General features: G+C 37.3%; 1 protein-coding gene across 2 annotated transcripts in view; it reads left to right on the top strand.

The window, feature by feature from the left end:
* LOC127421913 (cell adhesion molecule DSCAML1-like) overlaps positions 1 to 15,806 on the top strand; it is a 102,626-nt gene that overhangs the window by 42,906 nt on the left and 43,914 nt on the right. Inside the window, exon 4 of one of the 2 annotated variants that reach the window (XM_051665132.1) lies at positions 1,904 to 2,052. The exons of the other annotated variant lie outside the window; for it this stretch is intronic. Within the exon in view, the coding sequence (XP_051521092.1) occupies positions 1,904 to 1,923 (20 nt within the window). The 3' untranslated portion in view covers positions 1,924 to 2,052. Of the gene's footprint in view, positions 1 to 1,903; positions 2,053 to 15,806 lie in introns of those variants that run through there. 2 annotated transcript variants of the gene reach the window in all.

Here is a 15,806-nt window from a genome sequence, read left to right as displayed (position 1 = left end):
CCATCCCTTATTTATTTATCCCGGTCTCTGTATTTCCATTGAAGACCAAGGTGCTACAGGGAAGTTGGTGTGGAGGCATCCTACCTGCTGTGTGTGTGTGTGTGTGTGTGCGCGCGCGCGAGTGAGTGAGTGCAGGGAGAGATGAGGGAAATGGAGGCGTTTACTTATTGATGTGTGTTTACGGGCATCAGTGATGGTGCTGGTTTGAGTGGAAGGTTGGCGGACTGGGCTTGTTTATTCACGGCCATGTTTGGATGTTTTACAGGGAGAGCAGGTGCAAAGCATCGCCTCCTGTTTAAGAAGAGACACCGCTGTACCTCTGCCCACAGAGAGAGAGAGTGTGAGAGAGAGAAAGAGAGATTCAGCTAAACATTAAAACTTGCAGATCAGGATATTTACTAAACAACAAGCTGTACAATGGTGGATAGATGGATAGATGGATATAGATAGAGATGGATAGATTAACTGGTAGGTAGATAGATAGATAGATAGAGATGGATAGTTAGGTCAGTAAATAGACTGATTAGTAGATATATGGATATATAGAGATGGATAGATTGATCGATATATGATACAGATAGATAGATAGATAGATAGATAGATAGATAGATAGATAGATAGGTCTAATATTGCTAGACAAAACATAATCCATGGCTGGGGTTCTAGGTCATAAAGCAGCTTTTAAGCTGTTTGTAGGCCTTCACTTTAGATACAAGGTGAATGGGGCCTTGACTGCCCTCAAAAACCAGCAGACCCAATGTTCCTGGATGAAGCCAATGATAGAAAAAATTCCACAAAATGTCTCTGAAGAAACTGTAAAAGTTCTGTTGCGGGATCCAGTACAGTTAGACGGTGCCGCAACATTGAAGCCGCAAAGTTATTTATAACCAACACTCTACCCCTGTAGGACAATTGTGGCTCTTCCACTCTATTCCAGTTTTTTGTCAAATATTGTTCAGTTCCAAAGTAGTCTCCAAGGATTTTCAAGCCTTCTATATTCGATTGGCACTGCTGCGGAATATGGGGTGGAATTTCTTCCTGCCAATGGAAGCTTAAGTGTAGTTCTAGCAGGAAGATCCTGGGATGCATTCTATCAGGCATCTCATCCAATCACAAAACAGCCTCCGTTTTATAAGATGGAACAGCTGTCACTCTTTGTTTGCATACCGAATTTTCACCCCCCTCCACCCCATCGTCACAGGTTTACGTCCCGTCCTGGGCGGGGATAAGCTCTGCTCCCCTGCCGTCATCGCCTATGGCAGGATCTGATGGTTCGAGCAAGTATCTGAGTGCTGAACCATAGGATGGGGCTTACACCAAATTATATATCTCTACATTCGTATCAGTTCCAATCATCCTGAGTCTTTTATAATAGAACTGTCCAAGAACCAATGAAACTGTCAATGTAATAAATGTCTTATTCCAGATGACAATTAAAGGTTCTATAAACATTGCAAGTTCTGAAAGAGTGCAGCCTTGTCTTATGCCTCTGGACACAGGAAATGTTCTTGTTAAATTTCCATTTATCCTCAGCATGCTATGAACAATAGTATATAGTAGTTGAATCGATTAAATAAACTGTTCTCCAAACCCAAAGACTGTCAGAGTTTTAAAAAGATTGCCATGATCCACTCTATTGAATGCTTTTTAATGATCAAGTGACAGCAGTCCTACAGTGAGCTTATATAATTTGGTAAAATATAATGTCACGCACCAGGAAGAGGTTATCAAAAATAGAGCTTTTTGAAATGCAGTAAGACTGGTCTTCATGAACTCTGGAAGCTAAGAACTTCTTTAGTCAATGTGGTGAGGTGGACGTGGCTGGGCGACGTCTGTGGAGAGCGAGACCAGTAAGGATCGACACCTGTGGGAAAGTATCTCTAACAGCTGTTCTGTGTTACAGTGAGAGCTGGAGAGGGATAAAAAGGGAGTCCAAATGGCCGGAGGAGAGAGAGAGAGACGCATGCAGCAGTGATCGTGTGTGCCTTTGATTACGTTGTGCTGAAAAGCAAACTTATGTGTGAAACTGAAAAGTGTGAATAAAGAATTACGTGGACTGTTCACCTGACCCCCGCCTCCTCCTTCATAAAGAAGCTAGAGACGTGTCACAGTCGATTTGTTAATGTCTTTGAAAAAAATCTTATGATCGGTCCCTAGAAGGAAAACAGGATGCCAGTTCTTCAAGAACTTTAAATCGCCTTTCTTTGGTATTAGGGTAACTACATATCTTCTGCAACTAAGTGGCAGGATCTTGTGCATTCAAGAAAAACCTTATATAGGTCAGGTCCAATTAAAGACCAAAAGGCTTTGTAAAAATCTGATGTTTAACCATCTCATCACGTGGACCTTCCTGATAATTGTTGTTCAACAAATTTACTTCAAATGAGACTGGTTTCTCCTACTTCTTTTAATTTTGGAATTTCACTAAGAATAAACTTGTGTCTTTCCCTTTGTGTAATTTAGGATTGCCAGTTGATTCCCTTCTCTGAACTTTCTTCTCTAGACTGAAAAAAGATAAAATAAAAAAATAAATATGTTGATGAGTCCATGTTGTTAAGCTCTATAAATCTCACCCTTTATCATTGTCCCTTGGTCTCTTTCTTCATTAATATGATTTAGATTATTTTTTATTTAATTTAATTTAAAATGATTAATTATTTTTTATTAGGTCTGCAACACTTGTTCCGCTTCTCTCATGATGAAACTAATCAGTCCTTAAAATGTCCTGCTCCTAGAGCTGAATCTTCTTAGAACCTAATTTGTATTACCTCAAATTTTGCATTTATTGCTTCACGAACTGCGAGAAAGTTCTTTTGATCGTCGCCTCAAGAATTTGTGAACTATTCAAACTATTAACATTGTTCCCTATCTGTCACTCACTTGACGTTGTGTCGATGTAGTGACACTAGGGGTCACTCTTGGGAGCCCCAAACACCTCTGCTTTTTTGAAAAAAGGCCAATGAGAATTGGCGAGTGGAATTTGCATGCCACTCCCCTGGATAAACGGGTATAAATGGAGCTGGTATGCAACCACTCATTCAGATTTTCTCTTCGGAGTCAAGTGGTTATATTCATTGAAGCTGAATTCATCCTCGAAGTTCATTCACCTCATCTGCTGGATTCTATGGCGAATTTCAGAGGCTTCTCCGCCTCTGCACCCGTGAAGTGCAGAGAACGCCCCTGGGCGCTTTGGCAGAACAACAAAAAGAGTCTATTCTAAAAGAGTATATTTTCTTTCTAAAAGAGCGGCACACACGGAATGTCTTTTTAAAGATGCCTTTCCGTTTGTGTGTTGTTCCTGGTTGCGGTCGTAATCTCTCTGCTTCTGACGGCCACGATTGCTGTCTTACATGTCTGGGCGCTGCCCACGTGGAGACATCGTTCGTGGATAGGTCTTGTCCTCATTGCGAGAACATGACCATGGCAACGTTGCGGTCGCGGCTTGCATTCGTAAGAAAGCAAGCCACCCCAGCGGCTCCTCGCCTTGGTACTTCTACCTACGGGTATGTGACCATGCCAGTTAGCACTGGGGGCGATTTGGGGACATCAATGTGACCACCTCCGCCGGGTATCCCCCATGGACCTCCCATTCCCAGCACGCTCGCTTGCCCCGGTCGGGCGCTCGGACGAGATCGCCGGCTTGTCTCAGGGTGAGTTCGACCTCTTGCACGGGAAGAAGAAGAGTTATCGAGCGCAGCATCAGAGAGCGGGCTCATCACTACATCGACACAACGTCGAGTGATTGACAGACAGGGAACGTCCTGGTTACTTTTGCAACCTCCGTTTCCTGATGGAGTGAACGAGACATTGTGTCCCTCTTGCCACAACGCTGAACTATCCACTGAAATGGCCGGGACCTGGTCTCGGATCCTCAGCACAAAACCTGAATGAGTGGTTGTATACCAGCTCCTTTTTTTACCCGTATGTCCGGGGGAGTGGCATGCAAATTCCACTCGCCAATTCTCATTGGCCTTTTTTCAAAAAAGCAGAGGTGTTTGGGGCTCCCAAGAGTGACCCCTAGTGTCACTACATCGACACAACGTCTCGTTTCCTCCATCAGGGAATGAAAGTTACAAAAGTAACCAGGATGTTTTGTTTGCCAGGGCATGTCTGTGTAACATGCCCATGCTCACCACACAGAAAGCACCTCATCTGCTCTGAACTAAAAAAGACTGTGTAATCCTTACCCTCTAATGATTCAGAACGTCATGCTGCAATATCGGTATGATGTAAGTGAAACATGGAAAAGACATGACATGCTTGATATCAGGATTTTTTAAATCCTAACGGAATCATCCTTATTGAGCAGTTAATTACCCATACCATTTTACAGCATTAACTGTTTTACCAAAATGCAATACAAACACATTCGATAAGAACACACATTTGGCAGCATTATTTTGGGAACACATGGGAATTTATTAAGCTTTTTTTATTATGATTATTAATATTATCTTTAAATTTATAATTGTCTTTTTGTAGGCTATTAGTAATTTTTCACCTGTTTTCGTTGATGGATGCTTGATGGCAAATGGGGCCATTGTAGACGGTAAATGTTTGGATTTGGGGAGGTGGTTATATAAGATTTTTTGATCACTTCATTATTTTAATTGCATTTCTCGTTTAGTATAAAGTGCAATTTGAATTTATAAATGTCTTTTAAGTTTTTCGTGTTTCAATAAATGTATTTAATTTTTAAAGCAAAATCAATAAAGCAAAAACATTCACTGACCCTTGGCAGGGGTGCTGATGATATAATTGGATATCACGATATTTTTTTAAGGCGATTAACATTAAAAAAAATGTTTACATATTGCCCAGCCCTATAAGGAAGTGAACTTTTTAATGAACAAATGTCAAATTAAGTAATTGTATGGAGACCTGCACAAATGTATACTCATTTCCATAATGCAACATGTTACTTTTAATTGTTGCATATTTGTTTGTTTTTGTGATTTTGAGTAGTCTATGGGCACAATAAACATTTTATTTTATTGAAAAACTTTGTTTTTTGAAAATAGTAAATTATTAGTTTTTGCAATCGCTCTTTCGAAAAAATTCATCAACCAAAAATTAAAAAAATTGGCTCCTTAGTGAAGAAAGGTTCCCGACCCCTGTTCTAGAGGCTGACTTAATATTAAACCCACTAACCTGTTTGCTGATGGCTATAAATATGTCCTTAACTGACATGGAATCCTCCGGCGTGCACTTGAATCCATGTCTGAATCCATACGTAATGTAGTGGTTTGCTTCAGAATGAAAGCAAATGCTTATATTCAAATAGAGAGAAGCCTCAATTTTGGCTGGGGTTGAAAAACGATCAATAATGATAACACAATCAAAAATTATTTTTAATAATTATGTATTTAATGATTTTTTTTATTGCAAAGGACATACAATTAGGCTACTTTGGACATCGTTTTAAATAAAAAAAAATGTATATATTTAAATTATATTTTCCAAAATTTTGAATCACTTTTCATCAAAATGTGTAGACTACAGTATATTGTCATATATACTGTTATCGACCAAAGATTTCAAGAAAATCACTGTATATTTTTTGCTTCTATATCCCCACCACTGTCACATGGTTATTTGGATCGATCGATGGATGGATGGATCGACAGATAGATAGATCATTGATGGATGGATGGATGGAAAGGTGGATGGATCAATCTGCAGATAGATAGATAGATAGATAGATAGACTTAGGTTTATGAAAAGATGGCGATGAAGTGATAGATAGATGGAGCAAGAGAGAGACAGGAAGGCAGGAAGGAGTGTAGTGCGAGAGGAGAATTTCAATGGCACTCCAATCATGCAGCCAGGCTCGTTAGCACAGGGAACATTTGCATAGAGCCTCTGTGAATTCATTTGGCGCTACCCAGAGAAGATGGCTTCCTCTCTACTCGCTTAGTTATGCAGCAAAACCCACACTGTGCCATTTGCGCGCTGCATGAGTGCCACTGTTTTGTCATCATAGCAAAAATGTTATGTATGTTTGTGCATACAATTTCCATGAATGTGTACAATTTTCATGTTGGATCCAAATATACTGTAGATCACACACTAAAATCAGGCATTGTGAGACCTGCTTGACCAACAGAACTTATTAGCACCAGCGTTAACTTTAATCAGGGCCCTGGCCTTGAAGTTAACCTGGTTTAGTGTGTGTGGCTCCAGATGTGTCATTCTGGTTAACGCTCAGGAAGGGTGTGGGCTGCACAAGTGTGTAAGTGGAGATGTCACGCATAATGAGAAATGCAGTGGATGTGTTATATGAATTATTCCATGGGTCCCAGAACAGAGATTAATGCTGTTAGACTGCAGTAATAATTACTTAGTTTTGCTGTGTGTGTGTGTGTGTAAGATCTGGAATTGACAATGGCAAGGAGTGACAGATTTCCCTGGAGTCAGAAAACGATGCCGTGAAAGACTATGTGCATTTGTGTGTGCTTACATTTTCTGTATGCATATCATTGTCAATAGCTGTAACAAAAGTGATGGACATTAATTAAGCAATATCATATGAGCAAAAGCGCAAAATCTGTATTTTTTTATTGATATATATTCTTTTAACAAATTATAAATGTTTTATTAATGTCTTTTAAAATCAGAATTAGCCTTGATGTTTGTGTGTTTACGGTAAGTGTTATTTTACATTATTTCCCTGTATTGATTACTTCAAGCTTTTTCTACCAGGAATGAACAAATATATTTTTAAGTCTCTGTCCTGATGTCTCTCTCTCTCTCTCTCTCTCTCTCTCTCGCTCTCTCTTTCTTTTTCTCTGTCTGTCTTTCTGGAGGTATGATTGAGTACTGGTGGTGGAGATGGCTTCTCAATGAGTCATTAATGGCTAATCAATGGCCTCTGTGTTATATAGTGAGCATCCAGGGAGTCCCACAAGTCTTTAATCTGGACATCATCTCACTGGCCTCCCAGAATGCCTGAACACACACACACATACACACACACTTGCGCTTTTATGGATCAATGTTTCAGAGAAAAGTGGAGTCAGTATTTGTAATGCATTTTGGTCTGCTATATAGCAGCGTAATTTGCAATTTGAATATTGTTCCTTTAAAACACATTGACATTCACTCTAGCAACGGTTAAGAACAAATCTGTGTTGGGCTCACTTTTATTTTCTGTATTTTGATCCAACTGGTTTCAGTACAGCTTCATGTCTGGTTCAGAAGAGTATCTTCTAACCTGTTTCCCTTTGAGCGTAGTTATTTATGAGTTAAGAGTGTGTTTGTGTTTCAGTGAATACGTGTTTGTGCATCCTCTCTTGACTTCCACCTCCTCAGGCTCTCCCTTCCTCCACTCATTATTCATCCTTTGTTTCTCTCCCTTCTGATTGTTTCAGGCACACCTGACCCCCCTCTTCTACTCAGGATCTTTATTTCTCTCCTCCTGCTCATCTAACTATCATCCCCATCCAACTCCTCTCTCTCATCCCTTCCATTTTCCCTCTTTCTTTCTCTGTGCCCCTGCTGAAGTGTCAGGCATTATGCATTTCTGTGCCCTCTGTCCATTTTAAGTCCTAAGGTCCAGTACCCATGCTTTGCACTGCCTTGTGCTTGTAATCCTTTTTTTATTATTTTTTTTTATTTAAATCTTTTGGAAAGCATGCTTTGTCTCTGCATTGTATCTTGACAGCTAACTTTTACTAATGGATTTTAGAGTTGTGGCTTTTAGTTGAAGTACATATTGTTTTGCCCTCATTCTGTGGCGGTGTCCCTCTGGGTTCTGTCTTTGGGCCTTTTTGTTTCCCTTCCACTGAAGCTTACAGAGAAGTTGCCCATGATTTGTGATTTCTTTTTTTTTTTTCTTACTACTGAACTAGAACAATGACTAAAGTATTTGAAACTGAATATTGTTAATTTGAATTCTAGAAATTTGACATTTATCAAATTGAAGTTTTTTTTTTATTTTATTTTTTTTTTTACATAATTTACAAATGTGTATTTTTAAACAGCAGACTTTTTGTTTTAAATTGGTGAAATTACCTGAAAATGTTCATATTATAAAATTACAGATACAAATTTTCAGATTAAGAAGAAATTCATCACTCCAAATACAGTTGCCTCAATTTTAGATCTCACAAATTCAGATCATAAACGAACAAGGTCAAAGGTTATGCTTCCGTGTTCCATTCTGTGTTCCGGTCAACATCGGACAGCGCCAAACAATTCGTGTAGCTCTGTGATTGGCCAAAATGCTAAATTCGACTCTTTTGATAATCTCTATTTATCCATATTGGACACGGAAGCTTGACTTTTGACCTAGTAGTTTGTTTACAGTCTGAATTTCAGAGATCTGAATTTGAAATATTTGTATTTGGAGTTCTAAATTTCTTCTTAATCTGAAAATTTTAACATACAATTTTGTAATCTGATTTATTTAAACTATTTCAAATAAAAGTCTGCTGTTTAAAAAAATACAAATGTAAAAAAAAAGAAAATGCCACAAAATTTAGTTAAATATCACGTATAAATTTCACATAAACAAAATTCAGATTCAAATTCTTAGGTCAATATTTTAGCTCCATACTTTTCTAGTTGAAACACTATTTTAGGGTCTTTCAAAAGACCACTTTGAATTTTTATTTTCTAAATTCCCATGTAAAAATGACTACTGTAAGTGCTAAGGTTTTACTATGCTAAAACCTTTCGCCTGCACACACACAGGATGTGCTTGTAGGTCACCCAGAGATCATTGATCTTCACCTTTCTGGCCCCTAACAAGCTCGTTTACCTGATAGAGACGTCTTAGTCCAGTCACAACTATACAATGTCACTCTGTTTTCAAACATCTATAGTCATGAAGCTGTCTTATTTTTTTTTTAGCAGTCTGCTTGGCTCGAGAAGGTATGAGAAAAACATTGACGGGAGGGAGCATTTCTGAGCTTGTAGCTGACTAAGAATCCCAAAAGACAGAGAGAAAGAGAGGGAAAGAGAGAGAGAGAGAGAGAGAGAGAGAGAGAGAGAGAGAGAAATGGGAAAAGGGGTGGAGAAGAGAGAAGAGCAGGCATGTAATTTGAATTTCATATACATTTCAGTTGAAAACCAGCCTAGCCTTGATACAAATCCTCTAGGGACCACCACAAACCCCCCTTCCACCTCCTCAAACATGTACTCGCACACACAAACACATCTCCTCTTCAGTCACCATACCTTTAATACAAGGCCTAGGGCATCTGAGCATGACCACATGCCATGCTTGACAAACACACAAAATACACAGACGCATACACACACTGACTGGTACACAGTTAGTCTTTCTGCGTGCATGGGAACAGATTGTTCTTGATGCATTTGCTGAACAGCTGAATGCCCACAGTCCTGCTAACGTAAAGCAAGAGTCGGCATTGAAACATGCGAGATGCATGAGTATGTTTACACACATCCGCATGCACACGCTATTGTTCACTTTTAGGCTGACACCTCTTAACTCACCCTCCATTTATCTTTTCTTTTTTTATGCTCATCCTGTATCTGCCCACTCATCAGAGTTGTTTGTGTTTTTCTTCACTCATTCTTCACTCACACGCTCTGTCTCACCTCCTGCAGAATAGTGGTGAGGATTTTGATTCATTCCAGTGATTTGAATCTGTTGACCAAAAAGATACATTCAGATTCATTCACTGATTCATTCACTGATTCACTCATCTTTTCATTCATTGATTCGCTCATCACTTCGCTCACTGACCCGTTCACTGATTTGTTCACTGATTGATTTACTGATTCATTCACTGATTCGCTCATCGCTTCGTTCATGGATTCGCTCATCGCTTTGCTCACTGATCCATTCACTGATTCGTTCACTGATTCGTTCACAGATTTGTTCAGGTCAGAGAACCTTGCAGTAGGTTACATTGTTAAGCTAGTAAGTGGTCACTGAGTGTTTTTGTGTGTTATGAGTGAGTCATTGAATCAGTCCCTTAACAGATATGTTCAAAAGCACTGAGTCGTTTATGACAAAGTCTTATTACCCTTTATTAAAATTTGCATGTCTACAGATCTACTAAGAAAAGTGTTTTCTCCAGATATAACGACAAAGCAGATCTTTGGTTTTTCATCCATTTTGTGAACTGTTGGACATGACTTTTATCCAGCTATAGAAAAACGACCACATTTGCCCTTTAAAAAAGGAATTATGAGTTTTAATAACATCCTCATGTCATTTCAATTGTGAATGGTCATCAGTCTTTTTACAGATTCATAAATCTCTCATTGTTGAACGAGATTGACTCACATGCCAAACTGAACGAATGACATGTACCCTTTTATTCAGTCATTGTCAGTCAACAGATTCTTATTTACAAATGATATGCTTTGTTTGTTCAGTTCTTTCACAAAAAACGTTCCCTGTTTGTTCTGTTTGTTTACGAACAGACATATCCTTGTTAATTTAGTGCCGCTCCAAGTTCAGAGTCAAATCACCGACTCGTTCAGTGAAGGGGTGTATTGATTCAGTATGTCCAAACAATGATATGCTCCTTCACAGCCTGCACTATAATGCTATTTGCTTGTGAAATAGTCAGTCTTTAAAGCCAGGAAAAAATCACTAAAGCATTCATTCACTTAAAATATTCATTCCAAAGAGTCGTTCACTTAAAAGATTGGTTCAAAAGAGTAATTCACAAACAAAACACCCCTACTGCAGAGCGCCATACTCGCCCATTACTTCTATTCTCTTTTCACATTGTGGCCTTCATGCTTCCTCCATCTTTTTGTTTTTTCACTTGCACCCATCTCAGTTTGGTTTTTGAATGTCCGTGTATTTTTTCCATCTCTAAAGACTGCATGCTCTCTCTCTCTCTCTCTCTCTCTCTCTCTCTCTCTCTCTCTCTCTCTCTCTCTCTCTCTCTCTCTGGAAAACAGACTCACAATCATCCTCTCCTTGCATATCTTTCTCTCTGTGTTTCATTCTTTCTTTCCTTGGTTCCTGTCTGTCTTTCTGAAATCCTCTCTAGCTGAGGTTATGTTTGTGATGTTCCTCTTCCATCTCGCTCTCTATGAAATCAAGTGTATAGTGTATAGGGTCTTGTGATCATGAGGGTTTAGACTGAAGGGTCAGATTTGTAGAGTTTGTTTGAAATTGATTTCAAATGCTTGAGTAGATTGTTTTTAATCATAAGAAAGAAAAATCATAAATGAGGTCTCTTTAGTTTAACAGTTGTTTCTCCTATACAAATGGAGAGCAAATGGAGACTCTCCTGAGAAACAAAGACCATATTAATCTCACAAATGCCTCCTCTAGAGTTTCAGAAGAGATCTTCATATCACAAACTGTGCTCAGATTTTCCAACATACCAAAGCCTGAACTTAAAGTATGAACTTAAATTTTCAGATGTGCACTATCCACACTATTTGATAGATATATGCTCTAACTGTATGTCAGACATTTTCTCATTTGTTTCTATGGTAACTTTAATTAATGTTAATAAATTAACATCGTTACACTTTTTAGTTAACAACATTAATTAATATGAACTAACAACGAACTATACTTTGACTGTATTTATTCATTTTAGTTAATGTTAATTTCCACAATACTAATACATTTTTAAAATCAAAAGTTGTGTTTGTTAACTTCAGTTAATGCACTATGAACTAACATGAACTAACAATTAACAGTTTTTATATGATTTTTTATTAACTAAAATGAACAAAGATTAAGAAATGCTGTAAACAATATATTGTTAATGATTTGTTCATGATACCTAATGCATTAACTAATGTTAATAAATGGAACCTTATTGTAAAGTGTTACAATTAACATGAATGTTCCCTTTGTTAAAGGTTTATAAAGGGTTCAATAATGGCATTAATTCATTTACAAATGCATAATAAATCACTGATATGTATTTATAACAACATAATTAAAAAGGGTGACTTTCACGCAATACTTTCCAAATAGTGAGCCATTTTACCTCACATGTTATAAATGCTAAATAACACTTATTCAATATTCGTAACCTATGAAAATTTACCTTAATGTGAAGTGGACACATATGAAGAATATATTAAGGAGTTTCCACCATTAGAAACCTATGTACATATAAAGACTTTATTATATGATATATCTTGTGAATGAGCATGAAGACCTAAAAAGTGCTTTGCAGAGGACGTTAGGTAACTAGGACTTGGTAAGTTGAGACAGCACTCGGAACAACACAAGAGACTCAAGACATTACAGTAATTAAATTCATATTGAAAACACAAAGCAGACTGTAGAAAAATTACATTATCCTTTTTTTTTTATCTCACTATAATAATCAATTTTTGCTGTATTGTGACATAAATCACAAACTATGGTTTTTGGTTTTGATAATGAATAAGTGTATTTATTTAGCATTTATAACATTTAAGTTAAAATACTATTTGGCAAGTATTGCATGAAAGTCACATTATTATTATTGCATATTAATAATTTATAATGCATTTGTAAATAACTTATTAGTCAATAATGAACCCCTTTATAAACCCTTAAAAAAGAGAACATTAATGTAAATTGTTACCATTTCTATTTTTATTCTTCCTAAGGAATTTTAGGATAAATGTCTGAGACACATTCGATACTTCAATAAGACATGACTGAGAACTACGTTAAGTTTAAATACGAGCTCAAAGATTTCTCGTCAGATTCTTCCAAAACCAGATTATCTACTAATTGCAATGGTCTCGTTTGTTTTTCTTTTTTCTTTCCACCAAGAGATGTAAGGGGATATATCTGACACAAAGAGGATATTTAGAGGATACAAAGAGGTGAGAAACAGATCAATATTTAAATACTTTTTACTATAAATTCTCCTCCCTGACCAGTAGGTGGCGATATGCACAAAGAATGCGAATCATCAAAAACAAAAGAAGAAGAATGCGAAAATGAAAGCAAAAGTTGAGATTTATAGTAAAAAAAGACATAAATATTTATCTGTATCTCACTCACACCAGGGGATAGGAGGGTTACTTTTTTAACATAATCAGTTACCGATTACTTATTACTTAAAAATAAATATAATCAGTAACGTAATACAATTACAGAAATGTTAGTGTAATCAGATTACTTTTAATTACTTTTGGATTACCTCAAGGGCACATATGTAAATAAAATCAAGATTAAATCAATATGGTCTCTAAAACTTTAAATTATGCCTTGAATGCAAACAGAACATGTTTGAGTAATATTATGAGTACTGTTGTAGCTGTTATTATATCTAAGGAAAAGGAACATGTACACTGCACTCTACCAAGAAAACAGAAAATGAGCTGTTAATGCAGAACAACTCAGTATTTTTAAAGAAATCAGGTGAATTATCTGTCTGCTACAGAAAGAGAAAATTTCTCAAAAATCAAATATAAGCAGAACAGATGCACTGAATTATGTCTTGGTTAACATTAATCTAAATCTGATAGGATATGCCTCAGATTCAAAAACACTGCAAAGTGTAATTCTACCATGTATTGCATTTAGTGTGTATAGACAATTGTAATTTGCACTATTCAACAGACTGTATTCAATAGGTAGATCACACGTTATCATCATCAACATCATCAATCATTATTATTGTCATAATTAAAGCAGGAGTGTCTTTCCTCTGCTTGCTCATGATCTGAAGTCAAACATCACCAGCTAACAGTTTATGGCTGATTTCTGTTTATGTTTCTGTTTAAGGAGGATTTTAAAGGGGAATAAAGGTTTTGATTCCAAAAAGAAAACAAAATCTAGTTTTAAAGAATAGATCAAAACAGATTTAAACATTTAGTGTGTCTTTTCAATTACTTATTCCTAATTACTATAAGTGTTGAACATGTTACATTTGCCAGAATGTCTCCCTCACCCAGACATTTGAACTGTTCTCAACAATAATTGATCAAAATCAGATACATTCTTCATTGAACTTCCTTTCCTAAGAACTTAAAACACATTTTCGATTAATTTGGTATTTATTTGTACAATTTGGATTTGTTAATAATGATCAGGGATGAAAAAGGAGAGAAAGTCATAGCAGGTTTTCCAGGGGTATGTTTTCAGTTGATATTTGTATTGTAGTTGTATTAAAATTATTTTATTTTTTTTTAAATGATGAAGGTTTAAGTACCGTTCACCTGGGGTCACACATACAGGATGTCCTGGCTAATATAGTACAGTTTGCATTTGCAACCATGCAAACCAGGGATTTCTATGCCGTACCAGCAATAATGCGCAAATCGTGTCAGTATTGGCAGCCATTTCTGCTCCCGCTAAATGAGGGCCACGGATTTCTTTGAGCACTAAGGCTAACTCATTTTTACACATTTTAATATTAACTAATTTTAGCTAACCTAGCTAATGGGATTTCTGTGTGGCTCTTATTACCTTTATATTCTCAGGTCCTTGTATAATGAGAGCATCTTCATAGCTGGAAGGCATAAATTCCACTGAACTTTAATGTTGTTTCATTTTTCTCTTTTAAAAAGCGAATAATGTCGAAATTTCCAAGACAATAACGCATGTTCTTCCGTGGCCATTGTGATGAAGCAGCTGTTTGCCTCGAGAGCAGAGTGCTGATATGAGACAGGTGTTATTTGCGCATGCGACAGTAGGAGGCGCTCCTGACTCAAGTGAGTCATGAGAGAAAACCCGAAGAAAACCAGCATCTAAACCATCTCTCACTCTAAACAAACAGGTGTGTACCACTTTATGTCAGGAAAATTTATTTTGTCAGAAATTAATACTTGTAATCCTGACAGTAATATTTTTTGAAAATTTAACTGTAATCTGATTACGATGGTTTTATGTAAATGTAACGGATTGCAGTTACCTAATTTTTTATAACCTGATTACCTAACACCAATACGAGTAATCCGTTACTCCCCAAGCCTGCTCACACCTATCATATCGCTTCTGAAGACATGGATTTAACCACTGGAGTCTTATGGATTCATTTTATACTGCCTTTATATGCTTATTGGACCTTCAAGTTCTGGCCAGCATTCACTTGCACTGTATGGACCTACAGAGATAAGATGTCTTTTAAAAATCTTAGTTTGTGTTCTGCAGAAGAAATAAAGTCATACACAACTGGGATGACATGTGGTTTTGTAAATGATGAGATAATTCTCATTTTTGGGTGAACTGACCCTTTAAATGAAACATGACTAAAAACTTCAATAAGTCTCCTGTGCTATTAAAGAGCATCCTTTGAGCAATTAAGTTCTGGGTTAGATGAATGTTTATGTGGAATCATGTACATACAAATTGTAGTGTGAATTAATATGTTTGTGTGTGTGTGTGTGTGTGTGTGTGTGTGTGGGTGGGGACATGCAGAAGCACAAGTTTATATTTATCCAGAAGAGTGCATGCTCTGTTCTCATGGCATCTTTCTGTTTAATTTCCTGACCTGACCTGTGTCTGCTCACTGATGTGCTTCTCTCTCTTTCTTTCTCGCTCTCTTTCCTGTACCTCTCCATCAATCTCTCCTTTTCTCTTTGTTTCAGCTTGGGAATTAGTTTTATTGATGTGACAAGAGTTCTGCACCATGCTTGAAGCTCCTTCAGTTCTCTCTCTCTCTCTCTCTCTCTCCATCCATCCCTTTTGTCTTTCTCATCCAACCATCTCTTCACTCTCCACCTCTCTGGCCTGTTCCAGTGCTCCACATGAAGGAGGGTGTGTGTGGTCTTCGTCAACTACGGCTTCAATTACAGTTCATCTCCATTAACCTAATTTGGGTCTTTGTGTGAGAGAGAGTGTTGATGTTGTGTGTTTCCGTGAGTGTAAGCCCAGTTTCTGCAGCTCTAGTCTTTCTTTGTAACCG

This window comes from Myxocyprinus asiaticus, chromosome 31 (genome assembly GCF_019703515.2).
Source record: "Myxocyprinus asiaticus isolate MX2 ecotype Aquarium Trade chromosome 31, UBuf_Myxa_2, whole genome shotgun sequence".
NCBI classification, from domain to species: domain Eukaryota; kingdom Metazoa; phylum Chordata; class Actinopteri; order Cypriniformes; family Catostomidae; genus Myxocyprinus; species Myxocyprinus asiaticus.
Note: the sequence above shows the minus strand (reverse complement) of the source record. Positions and strands in the feature narration are given on the sequence as shown.